The sequence below is a fragment of the Madurella fahalii genome (genome assembly GCF_045866475.1).
Source record: "Madurella fahalii IFM 68171 DNA, scaffold_1, whole genome shotgun sequence".
In the NCBI taxonomy this organism is placed as follows: domain Eukaryota; kingdom Fungi; phylum Ascomycota; class Sordariomycetes; order Sordariales; genus Madurella; species Madurella fahalii.
The window spans coordinates 5,879,207-5,892,094 of NW_027263971.1; the positions used below are offsets into that span (position 1 = coordinate 5,879,207).

A 12,888-nucleotide genomic window follows, 5' to 3' on the forward strand; every position below is an offset into this window, starting at 1 on the left:
CACTATGTTAGTCCAAATGTATGTCCGTGTGTGGACCTGCTCTTTTCTTCGGACGGGTTCAGATCTCCGTCGCGCCACAGTGGAAGTGCGCAAAAACTTGGAAACGTGATTTCGCCTCGGCCTCTGGTTGGCTGCGATAAATAGAGTTCTTTTGACACTTCCACGCCTCTTCAATCAATTGGGGTCCTAGCGAAACTGCAATGCAGCGCCAATGCCAGCACCAGAGCCAATTACGGTCTGCCAGAACCGAAAGAAGATGCGAGTTGCCGAATCTGTAAGTTCAATTGCAAGGCAAACGGGCTGCCTCACTGCCCACCTAAATGGACATACCCAGGGTACGTACCTCGTCTGTACTCAGCATTCTCCCGACAGACTTGAATCAGACAGTAAGGCATCAATACAATCCTTGATCCGGGAGCAAGGCCACAAGACAGTCACAAAAAGTTGTGGCATCCGGTGTCCGGCAACAACCTTTGTGACGAATGACTCAAATGCAACAGAGACGCCCCTTCCATCGCTCGCTACGCATGCCCAGGCTAATTAATCAGCTAATGGCTGGTGCTTCCCTTTATTTTCATGTACTAGTTAAGTACCGTATGTTGCTCTCTCGTCCGTGTGAGTTTCATTCCACATTCCACAATCCAGCATCTTGTTATTCATGGATTGGTTTAGGTGAGCAAACCTGCGCTTGCCTACACGATAATGCTGATAACGTGCCCGCTCACTTGATACAAATGGAAAGGACAATGATAAAAGCATGCTGAACCTGTAGCCGCGTCGTGTGTCCCTAACTAGCATCAATGGCGAAATGCAAAGGCAGGCTTTCTCTCCTCGCTGTCGCGACTTCGGTAGAGAAACAAGTGTTGTATCTACCTACGTTTTTCACATGAGCTCCGAGTTGTGGCGTGTCTATCTGTAACCGCCAAGACTCCCCACTAGAATTCTTACCGCCGTAACCAACTCTGCTAAGAAATTATCCGGTATTGCGCTCTTGACACCCCTGGCACCGCGATAACCCTAGCGATGTTACAGTTCTATGGTAATTGAAGTCATTGTACCCTTCTGGATATGATACATAACTAAGCCAGCAGCTGCTACCAAGGCCGTAAATCAGGCTCTACTTAATCCGTAAGCCAGGAGAGCCTACAGGTATACTACTCACGGTTTTGCAAGGGACTGTAAAGGGCGGGAAGCCAAGATAACACCCCATCTGATTTATTTACCATTGGCAATCCGCCGCTGCCTGCTCCTTGTTCCTCTCTGGGCGCTCAGATCTCCTACTATCCTCGTCTGCCAAAGTGTTTTTCTCCAATCCATCAACCTTTTCTATCGCAAACCTCAACACAGCGTGGACGCTTAATGTGCCGAGAAATGACACTGACTGCTATTGCAGGTGTTTTCAAACCTCCATGTCCGCATTGAAACGCTTTCTCGACGTCAACGGTCCACCAGAGACGACAGAACCTCCATGTGCGGGGTGGTAGAAACCGGAGCTTCGCCGAGACGTCCAGCGTTGGCACAGTCGCTGTCATCATCATTTTATTGGTAGGTTCTTAGCTTTCATCCCTTTTCCTTCCTTTATATCTGTGCGAATGGATTGACGTCAAGTGTTAAGCTAGGCTTATATAGGGATAGAAGCGGGGCTACACACCTACCTCACCTTAAGCATTCTGAGAACTCACCGTAAAACTGGTCACGTTTTCAATTCCCCACATTCTTCAGACTCCCATCCTCTGCCGTCAGCCTCTCATATCTGGCGGAACGCCCTTCCACCGATAGGATTAAATGCGCGACGGGCGGGCGGACTGCTAGAACGGTGGCCCCATTACCTCGCGGCAACTTCTCGCTTGACATTGTACCTCACATGGAGACTAGCCGCGCAACTATATGTCCACTTCGGGGACGCGGAAGAAAGCGCACATAATTAAACTTCAACTGCTGCTAAGCTAGGACACGGATACCACTTCGAGGATGTTGTCCGGCATGTATGGGGTGCGCTTCTCAACATTTACCTTTCCCAGGGAACGGAGACGCTCAGGGGAGTGAGGTATTACCGCCATCATACAAAGAAGCTCCGCGAACCGGCCCCCGACGGACTATGTGAAGCTGAGAGCGTATATCCTGGTCATCGAGTTGATAACCCCAGTGCAACACGAAAGAACGAACCAGGTTCGACGTTCTTTGGATATTGTACAAGCCACTGCACCAATTGAATGCTACTAGTGGTGGGTGGGTGGCGGGGAGGGGGGGGTGATGTTGGGGCGCGTGGTGAACGCTTCTGCATGAGCCCACCTACCGGTTGAGTGTGGTGCATCCTGGCTGCATGTTGTATATCACAGTAACAATTAACTTGAAGTGAATGATCTTCCAGTGAGACCCTCAAGGCCAGCCGAGACAGCTTTGGATGCTCACGGACAGTTGTGTCGATTCCTGGCCCGTCGACCACCGAATCTGCACCGCGCCGGTCCCCGAACAGCGGCATATTAATTCGCCGGCGAATAACCCAGAGATAGCCACATCATACAATCAAACCCGCTAGGCTTCTGTTTCTGGAGCCAAGAAAAGGATGGCCAGCAGCCATAGACTTTAATGCTCTGCAGCTGCTCAAGACCTGTTTCACTCCGCATTCGGTCCGCTGTTTATACTGGGTCGAACCTGGATGGTTCTCGTTGGCTGGTGCGCGCGTATGGAGCACGTAGTTCGAGGATTCGGGTGAAGGAACATGTCCGAAGCTCCGTTGGCTGTGCTGGTTGGGGCAGACTTGCACGAGTGGCATTGCAGTTAACTAACATTTGAGGCTCTTACTCCGCTTATATGAAACTTCCAGTGTACGGGCATGGGGGTAGCCATGAGTAGTGGATGAAATTTCGGCGGCAGTACCGGGTTGAGGCGTTCTGGATAGACACACAATCCCTATGTTACCCTGGTCGTGCCGTATCTGTTTAGAGGGCGTCTTTCTGGGCTGTAGGAAAACGTCTCCTGGCTGTAGCCGCACTTGAAGAGGGGAGGAAGCAGAAGAGCAAGAGAATAAAAGAGAACAGCCAGCCTCTCCGCTATCTCGTACATTTACCACATACTTGCCCTAGATTTCTCAATTAAGCTATACCATCCTTGTGTATCTTTGGCGCCGCAATCGGAGCAGCTTTACGAGGACATAGCATCGAGCCATACCCTTGGGCTATCTGCAGCGGCTGAGATTAGTCCGGCCACAACGGAGCGTTGGGATTAACGTATAATTGAGAGTTATGATCGCTTGCGAATGTGCTGCTACGGTATCTATGGCAGACTTGGTGAGATAATGGTCTATTGACCCGGCTCTATCCCTTGTTGTTTGAACTCCTCGACATCTGTCCAAGTTGGCGTGCCATGGTCTGCAAGCAGACTGACCCTCGTGAGTGGACAAACTGAAAGCCGCTATGTTAATCCCTTGCCACAGTTTGGAGATCAGAAGCGGATGGGCCCTATGGCGGTGCGCGTCCTTTCGTGTGCATGACGGCAGTAATCTCCAGTGCTGGGCTTGCTAGGTGAAGCCTGGCTGAGGGTGGGCAGATCAGCCTCTGATTCGGCTGGTCAAACACCCACGTTGCACGTTGGAGTGTGTTTCAGAGCATGGGACAAAACACGGAACCTGATTTTGTGGAAAGCAGTCAGGATGCATAACCCCACAGCTGGGCTTCACACAAGCGACCAAGAAAATCTTGAACAGTAACCGCCGCGCATTGCCATGCGAAGATCGCCCTATTCCGGTTGGTTGACAGCGGCCTCAGCAACGTCAGCGGGCTGCGTGCCACTGCATCCTTGGCACAAGACGTCATATCTGCACCACTTCCTCAGTTCAGCTCTTCCTGTAGGACCCAGCTAACCGGTCATAGATACGCAAGCGAGCGCATATCACGGCTGTTGGAGATGGTCCAATGCATCCTATCCAAGTAGCAATCGTTCGTATACAATTTCTGGATAGGGGTAGTGGCGTTGTTTTTTCAGCTCGTGATGTCTGGCCCCGGCACCGGCAGGCGGAAGGGAGCGGGCTTGTGGGGTGGGGTTCGGCTAAGGCCGAGCTTGACCCGTGGGTGCTTAACATGGTCCTGGTTGACCTGATCTTCCTTGGCAGCAAACGAGAGCGCTTCTGTCAGTGAGGGGCTTCCAACACCGGAGCAAAACTCCCTGGCGATGGTAACCTAATGTATGTACCCTGCCTGCTGCCTAAGGTAACCCGACATTTGTCCGTAACGCAAGACAGCGCACCTCGGCCCCGAGTGGTTTGTGGACGGCCACTGTTTTGCCCTCAAGAATGAAGCCTGCATTTCCCTCGTTTCCATTGAGAGAGGCTCCCGTCCCGCTGCGGCCTCAGCACCTGGTTACTTGCCTATCAGTTTATCACTGGCCAATCAGACGCACGTATTCAAGGTAACGTACCCGAGAGAACTGGGCTTGGTCATCCGCACAGGCCTTCTTTGGGGTAGTTTGAGATCTCGATCCCGGTTCCGGCCCAATCCCCATCACAGGACTTGCTTTCCTTCAGAACGGCATATTATCAATTTTTTTTTTTTTTTTTTTCTCTCTTGTATCGTTGCACCAGCGACTTCTGCAACGAGGGTGGCCAATCCCTCAACGGTTTCCCATTATCCTTGCCAATATTAGCAAAGGCCGGCTTGCGCCAACGGCGCCCTCTTCCGTGCCTTGGAAGAAGCAAGACTTGCTGCACGGGTCGACGTGCCCACCCAAAGAAACTTCTGATTCCTTGCCCACACGAGGCCCTGATCCGGCACCACACCCACGCCCAAGTAAAACTACCCTCGGGCCGCACCACCAAAGATACCGACCTTACAGTGAATGTGCAGCACATCTTGAACCCATACACAAACAAGTTCACCCCCCCATACCACGAGCGCAATGGATGACCATAGTTCCGACCCGGGCACGCCGGATGAGTTCCACCCGAGCAACCCAGTCTCGCCAGGCTCTATGGACGACTCGTCAGAGGCAAGCACGCCTCTTGATCCTCCCAGCTCAAGCTCCGATGCGCCGTCGGGTTTTCCTCAGTTCAGCGACCCGCCTCGCCGAGTTCCTTCGCTGCGAACCCGTTCCGACCCGGAAAACGCTAGCCATATGAGCCCCAGCTCGAGCGTCACGGGTATACTGAACACTGCGAGGAGACCACCGCCCAGCGCGAATAGTCTACCGTCGGACATCATGCAAAAGGCACGGGCGTTACAAGCACAGCGCATGAACATGACTGCCCGTGCTACCGGTTCGCCTACAAATGCGAACATGTCTGGACCAGTTGCGGGGGGTATGGCTCGACCGCTGCCGCCGGGGTTCGCGAAATCCGCGCCTGCCGTACCAGTTGCTGGATCAAGGAAAGCCCCAAGCTTGAGCGAGAGGAGGGCAATGAAACTGGGCAACCTTCCGGGCTCTGGGGCCCCGTCACCTTCGCCCACACCAAAGCTGCAAGATATTGGGGGCGCCGCTGCGGAGCAGCGCCCATCGTTAAACGGGGAAGGGCGTGGCTCAAGGATCAACGACTTCAAGAACTACATCGACGCAGAAAAGGGCTGGATCACATTCGACGGTGCGGCAACAATCACACGGACAGGGGTCAATTTTGCAAACGGGCATGCCTTCTCTATCTCGCTAGACGAGATAGAAGTGCTCGATGAGTTGGGCAAGGGCAACTACGGCACGGTATACAAGGTCCGGCATGCGCGGCGGAAGGCGCCACGGTTCGGCCAGGGCTTGAGCGGCTTTAGGCAGCCTTCAATGACTGAGATAGATGGGTCGTACGAAGGAATATCGGCTGGCTCGGTGATGGGAGGCGGCGGGAATACGACATCGGGGGTCATCATGGCCATGAAGGAAATCCGACTCGAGCTAGACGAGGCCAAGTTCACAACGATCCTCAAAGAACTCGTCATTTTGCACGAATGCGTTTCCCCGTATATCATCGACTTCTACGGCGCCTTCTTCCAGGAGGGCGCGGTTTACATGTGCATTGAGTACATGGACGGCGGCAGTATTGACAAGTTGTACGCTGGTGGCGTCCCGGAAAATGTGTTGCGGAAGATCACATTTGCGACCATTGTCGGTCTCAAGACGCTCAAGGACGACCACAACATCATCCACCGCGATGTCAAACCCACCAACATCCTGGTCAACACGAATGGGCAGGTCAAGATCTGCGATTTCGGCGTTTCGGGCAACCTGGTGGCGAGCATCGCCAAGACCAACATTGGCTGCCAAAGTTACATGGCACCTGAGCGCATCAGCGGAGGCGCCATGGCGGTTGGCGCCGGGGGTATTGCGGACGGAACATATAACGTCCAAAGCGACATCTGGAGTCTGGGACTTACCATTATCGAGTGCGCAATGGGCAAGTACCCATATCCACCCGAGGTGTCTAGCACAATCTTCAGTCAGCTCAGCGTAAGTTGACGTGCCTTCCCGCCGAACCGAACAAACACCCACTGACCGACCCCTTAACCAGGCCATTGTCGAAGGCGATCCGCCCGACCTCCCCGGCGACGGGTATTCTGCCGCGGCCCAGGACTTTGTTCGCTCCTGCTTGAACAAGATCCCCACCAAGCGTCACACGTACCCGATGCTGCTCACGCACCCGTGGATCAAGACGCTCGGGAAGCCTGAGACGATTACCGAAGACGCCGAGGCTGAGGATGCGGCCGCCGAGGATGAGCTCGCGGACGCTACCGGCTCACTGAGTTTGAACAACCCCTCGGGTCTCATTGGCGAAGGGGACTACGAAGTTGCGCAGTGGGTCAGGGCGGTGCTGGAACGCAAGAAACTGGGGCTGCTGAAGGGCGAGGCGCCGAAGCCGGCTTTGCATGCTGCCCCCTTGGACTCGGTGAGTCCAGTTAGCAGTCCTCTGGGGAGGAGTTAAAGGACTACTTAGATTTGAGGGTTTGAGAGAAATGGCGAAGGGAAAAAAGCCTGACGCTCCTCTTTTCCCTTTCGCCTCTTGTCTGCCTCTTTTTCGCCATAACCCTCCTAGATGCCGTATCTCGATGGAGCCTTACGGTTCCCTTACGGCTCTCCTCTACTCCCAATGCCATGTCTCATCTCAAGCTCTCGGAGACTTGGGCGAGTGGAGTACACCTCTTTGTCTCGGGCGTATCGTACCCGATGTTCTCTATATTTCACACTCCGGTTTCCGGCTTTTGCATACACATTGTACTTTGTTGCATCAGCGTCTCTAGGTTTCTAGCATGGGCATGGGCACTGGGGTATCAAACTGGATTTCGAGGGACAGAATGCGACGGGAAAAGGCGGGGCACACATGTAACGGAAGAGAAAGGGGGACTGTATTCTATTTGGAACAGAGAAATTCATGTCGGGTCATGTATCATTTCCATACTAAGACTATCCATCTATTATTCTGCTGACCAAAGAAGAATGCGCAGAAATCACGCGCAGCTAGTGATCGTACAAGCTGGCTCCCAGTTATGTCGTTATGTCCTTATTACAATTAAAAAGGAGATTACCTAGCAGGAAATGTGCTCCCAACAATACTGTACACCAAGACCTCATTGGTATCATCAGTCAGAACGAACGGCTTGCGCCAGGTGACTTTCAATCTCTCCATCCTGACGAAAGCGGTCTTTCCATACCCCATCCTCCTCCCCGATCTGTCGTTATTTCGTCCATTTCTCGTTTCCATCTCTCGTAGAATTCAGGTCACTGACCGGGATTTAGGGGTACTCCTCCTTCACGCGGCGGCCGTCGTACGACTTGCGGCTACCGATGGCGGTGGCGCTGCTCCTCCTCCGGCGCCATCGGCCACCACCCCATCCGCCGCCCCACCGCCGTCCCGACGACACGCCGTCACTGTCGTGCGGCTTGCGCCTGGCCATGCAGAAGAGGATGGTGCTGAGGAGCAGGGCGGCCCAGGAGCCCCAGCTGAAGCCGAAGGCGTACTGTCCCAGCGAGGCGTCGCGGCCGTTGGCGACGAAGATGTTGCGCATCTCGACAAACGTGGCACTATATTTTTTATTTGGTTCATCCCATTTTGTTAGTTTTGGCTCGCCACGCTCCCGCTAGCTGATGGGTTGGGAATAACGGGGGGGGTTGGGGGGGAGGGGGGACGGTTTGTACGTACGTCATCAAGGAGACGGCCACGGTCATGAAGATGAGCGCGGCGAGCGAGATCAGCCCGGCGAGGGCCGCGCCCAGCCGAGAGATGCACGCGAGGAAGCCGGTGAAGAAGGCAGCGGTGGTGAAGAATAGCGAGAGCAGGAAGAACACCCAGCCGAAGCGCCACATGTACCAGAAATAGTAGCTCGTCGTGCCGTCGCCGTGGCTGCCAATCAGCTCGGACGGGACGTCATCCGCATCGGTAGCCCATGCGTCTCCGAGGGGAAGGGCGGGACGGGCCGGTCCGCAATCGGTATTGCCGTCGCCGCAGACTTTGAAATAAGTCCATTGGGAGATGTCGCGGGCCCCTTCGATTCCCGACGTGTCGGCGCGGAGGAAGTAGGTTTGGCGGAGGGGCGATGTTTGCGTCAATCCGGAGAGAATGACGAACCAGAGCATCACCAATGACCCCGCGAGGAGGATCATGGCGAAGGGAGCTAGATTAATTGCTACGTTGGGTGAATTAATTGTTAGTATATAGCGAGGTTTGAAGGATGCTCTTGGCCAATTCCGGTGACTTACAGCGCGCCATCTTGAAACATCGGACTCTTCTACAGTTATGGCCTTAGGATACGGCGAAAATTTCGAAGAGGATACTGGGTTGCTCGATCCCTCGATTTCGTTGCGATATCGGTAGTGCTTAAAGGACCGCGGAGCAACCCAAACCGGGATGCCTCGAGGGGATATGGTATTCGGCCCCGGCAGTAACAAAGAACCAACTTGAATAATTGCGTCACCCTGGTAGAAGCGGGTGACCGTTGCACACCGGCGGACAACGGGAACTAGGTGCGTGCAAGCTACCTAGATTGACTGAAGACGACGGGTGTGAAGCAGAGTCTGTCTAACGTTGGGCGTCCCCGTTGAGAGGCCTTGATGGTGGCCGTTACTGTGACTCCCTCGTGCCTTGGAACAAAATCGTCCAATCTAAAAAGGATCAACACCACAACATAGACCGGGGCGGGCGAATCAGATATTTAAGCAGAGTAGAGCTTTCACATTCCCTTGAGACGGAGGGAGGGGCCCGAGTAATATGCAACGCTGCAGTAGTCACATGCAGGGATTCCAATGAGGGCCAACGTCATGTTGGCTGCCATCGTTTACGTCGACGATCTGGCGGCCCAACGCACGCATATCAGTGGTCGCACTTTGTCCACGGAGTGCTCGGGGGGAGGCAGACAAAGCTGTGGTGGGTACTTTGGTTGCAGCGAGACCCTTGGATGACGCAGGCCTTGGCGATGAGCGGGCCGTCTTGCTGTCACGGCACCAATCACTGCACACGGATGCAGAGGGCCCACCCGGCATGCACTTGGGCTACATCGACCCGGGAATCGAGCAGAATGCTGTGCAGACGTCACTTCATCTGCCGGGCTTGCTGCTGCTATCCGAATCCACAAGCCTTGCGAGGGGAAAGCCGACCCTTCTCAACATCACTGAAGATTTTACACAGGAAGCAGGCTCCTGCAAAACAACTTGGTGCGATGCAATCGTTAAAGCCTCGCCCTTGTCTTTCCAGCTGTCATCCCATCATTGGTGCTTTGCGGAACCTAAGATCACTCACCATTGACAGCTTGTGGGTCGCCCAACGGGACCGAGGTGAAACATACAGCTGCCCGACACCCTTGATGAGCTGAGAGACCGTGGGTCCCGCGGATAATCGTTGTTGTATCTATACTGCTTTTCTTTTATACGCTAACAGAAGTGCAGTACACGGTAGGGTTGGAAACCCTTAAAAGTAGCCAACCCATAAATCCCATTTCGACTGATTCAACTCCAAGTCTTCTCCTCTTCTTTCCCACAACCGCGGATCCACCCAAGTGCAACCACGGTTCCGAAACAGCCGACAACTACTATCGCTCTTAAGCCAAACAAACTCCACAACAATCAATCAATCCTCAATCCTCTGTGGCGCAATTGGCTAGCGCGTCTGACTGTTAATCAGGAGGTTGGAAGTTCGAGCCTTCCCGGAGGAGATGTGGTTGAGTATATCCTCATATTTTTCTCAGTTCCCATTGGGAATGGAAGGATTTGGTTCCTTACATTTTTCTTTTTTTTTTTGGGGGGGGGGGGGAGGGGGGGGATCTGCGAAATGGTTTTCCAGTCACTAGGACGTCAATCCCCAGGGTTGCGGGCAAACACTTCATTATTTCTGTCCTATGTTCGTGGCATGACGGTTTGTTTACAAGAAATAGGGGCAATCGAACCCCGCCACTGACACACCTGAGATGGTGGTTGCGTTCCTGACCGAGTAAGCCCCCGGCGCCAGGATGTAAATTGATCCATCGCGGTTTAGTGTAGTGATCTTAGACCGCCCGGACGATGCTGTGGCTGCCGGTCACGGACAATGCAAGCAGCGCGAGCAGCGCAGTTCTCGTCATACCGTGTGCTGCTTATGGCACCTTCAGCATCTGCGTTCGGACATTTAAGTCTGTTCTACCGACATAAAGTGCAGGCAGCCGGCGGCAGGCAACGAGTAACCCCTAGACTGATAGAGTAAAGACGTCTTACCGAGAAGTCCTTGAGCAGTTTGCTCGTTCATACTCATGTCCTGGATACAAGAGAGTTGCTTCAGGAACGCTATGCTCTTTTGCCACAGGATGTCCTTGATGTATTCTTTGACCTCGTCGTCCTCGCCGACGAGCCAGTTGTGTTTGTGCCTGCTTCTCATCGAATCCTACCGAGTTTGGGGAATCGCTGCCTTCTCCTGGATGCAATATTTGCCGCATGGAATTGTGATTTGCTCGGAACCCTGTGGTATCCGTGAATCCGAGCTAAGCGGCGTTTTCCTGCGCTAGCCCGCTCAACCTAGGATCACCAAAGCTAGATTTGGCTTTGCCTCTTCGGCCTGATTCAGTCAGATGTGCGAACTCATATAAGCAGCATCCCCATGCCAAAGCATGGGACTGGGCATTAGCGGCGCATAACATGACTGAGGAGAACGTGATGCGTGGTCACGAAGCGTTTCTAATGATTGTGCGCGGTGTGCGAATTGCCTGGACAAATATTCTCTACACTGGATAGGCGTAGGCGTCCCAGAGCAGATGTTTCGGTAACTAGGGGACATCTCGGGAATCTCGCTCGACTTCACAATAGCTGCGGCCGGGCGCATCCTGTAAAGTTGGGCAAACAATACTGGTTCTGTGCTTGGAGTGGAGGGCTCGATCCTCAATTTCTCTCTCCCTTGCAGGGACAAGGTGGACCGGGTCCGCTGACACCGAATCGAGTCCGATGTGGATTGCACCTGGAGGATGTTGAGCCGAAGAAGGCGGCGGCTGAGGAACTAGCTCAAAGCTCCGCAAAAATGGCTGCATATTATAGAACAGTCGCATTGGGCGCGAGAGCGTGGGCGATGGAGATTTCGGGTTCACTATACCGTTGATGGGAACGACTCGCCTAAGGGAGTCATAATCGTTACCAGGACTGATCCAACCTTGGCCGCAAGTGTTCTCAACAGCACTGCATCGGCCGACTTCCAAGATAATCCCGGCTGGGGTAACATGACAGGATCATTGGGTCTTGTGGAAGTGACGAGGGCGGGCTGGTCAGCAACTGGAAACATGGATGCGATAAGGCGCTCACCGACGAAATGCGCAGAACTTTCGCATTGACGAGCTCGCAGTTCGTGATGGAGCTGAGCGTGGCTCCGGGCCAGATTCTCTCGGCGTCGAAGAGGAGCTCCACCGGTATCGCGCTTGCAAGGGCCCGTAGATCCGGAGAGAGCTTCCCGGAAGAAATAGGAACCTTCTGGTTGGCTCGATCTAACCGACAGCTCCACTGCCATCGAGATCGAGAATGGATTGCAACAACACAGCAATCTTGCAATTCGTGCTCTTTCTGCCAAAAAGGCATCGCGAGGCGGAATCCCAACAAAACACATCATGCGCCAATGTGGAATCGGAGTGTTAATCCACCGCAATGTTGCCGACACATTCTCGGATGGGGCAAATCACGCGTCAGAGCGAGGCTGTTAGCGACCAAGCCGCTGAGAGCTACTGAATGACCTTCTGCAATCATCGTCCCATGCAAGATAAGACGGACACCTCCTTACCTGGCTCGCCTGGCTCCGCCTTCAGGCTACCGACATCCCATGGCTTACTACACTCTTGCATTGCAGCTGCATGCAGGTCACACCCGAAGGGTCTTTGGGTCATTCCCAGAAGCTACGGAGCAGAGGAACCAGAGCGTTGGGTACCTGGGTAAGCAAGGGAGGCAATGTTCCACACCACTTTCTTTTGTGAGACCGCACACTTGGGGTTAGATCAAACCTGGGGCTTGTTCGTTCCCTGAGGGGGTCTTCTCACAAACCCCTCTTGACCGCCCCTATTGCTTCACCTCGAAGCTTGACGGGGCTTCGCCTAGAGCCTGGCCGGTGCTTATATGGGGTCTGGATATCCCACCTTGTCGTCGTAATGTCCATCTCTGTTGTTATCCCATCTTCTCTAGCCATTGTCATCTGAACGCATACCCCAACGGACTCTATTAGATTTTGCGGCGCTGGGAGGTGCTGGCTGCCGATACCGCCCAAGGATTGCAATCAACCATAAGTCTCTCATTCATTCATTCACTCAGCCACCCAGCCATATAAACCAGATCTGCACTTATCTCGACCACATACGACCATACCTGCTGGAGAACTCGGGATCCCGTCCGCTCTCCCCTAGATAAACCAGTAAGGGCCAGACTAGTAGTTGGGTCGGTGACGACCAGCGAATCCCTGGTGTTGTATGTTTTTCTTCCTTCTCGTTT

The 12,888-nt window shown here is 53.8% G+C and overlaps 2 protein-coding genes and 2 non-coding genes across 4 annotated transcripts; 3 read left to right on the plus strand and 1 right to left on the minus strand.

Annotated features, from left to right (window-relative positions):
• Positions 1-4,893: 4,893 nt before the first annotated feature.
• On the plus strand, positions 4,894-6,895 carry wis1 (MAP kinase kinase Wis1; the record flags this gene model as incomplete). Its single annotated transcript, XM_071057222.1, has 2 exons — positions 4,894-6,423; positions 6,485-6,895. 2 exons carry the CDS (start codon positions 4,894-4,896, stop codon positions 6,893-6,895), a joined length of 1,941 nt encoding a protein of 646 aa, XP_070913323.1.
• Positions 6,896-7,703: 808 nt separating this feature from the next.
• Positions 7,704-8,677, minus strand: SUR7 (Eisosomes component; the record flags this gene model as incomplete). The annotated part of the gene is made up of 3 exons (XM_071057223.1): positions 7,704-7,992; positions 8,111-8,594; positions 8,668-8,677. 3 exons carry the CDS (start codon positions 8,675-8,677, stop codon positions 7,704-7,706), a joined length of 783 nt encoding a protein of 260 aa, XP_070913324.1.
• Positions 8,678-10,041: 1,364 nt separating this feature from the next.
• On the plus strand, positions 10,042-10,115 carry MFIFM68171_t12. Its single transcript has one exon. It is a non-coding gene; the product is annotated as a tRNA-Asn (tRNA).
• Positions 10,116-12,753: 2,638 nt separating this feature from the next.
• MP_IFM68171_r4 lies at positions 12,754-12,869 on the plus strand. The gene has a single exon (XR_011605984.1). It is a non-coding gene; the product is annotated as a 5S ribosomal RNA (ribosomal RNA).
• The last annotated feature ends 19 nt before the right edge of the window (positions 12,870-12,888 follow it).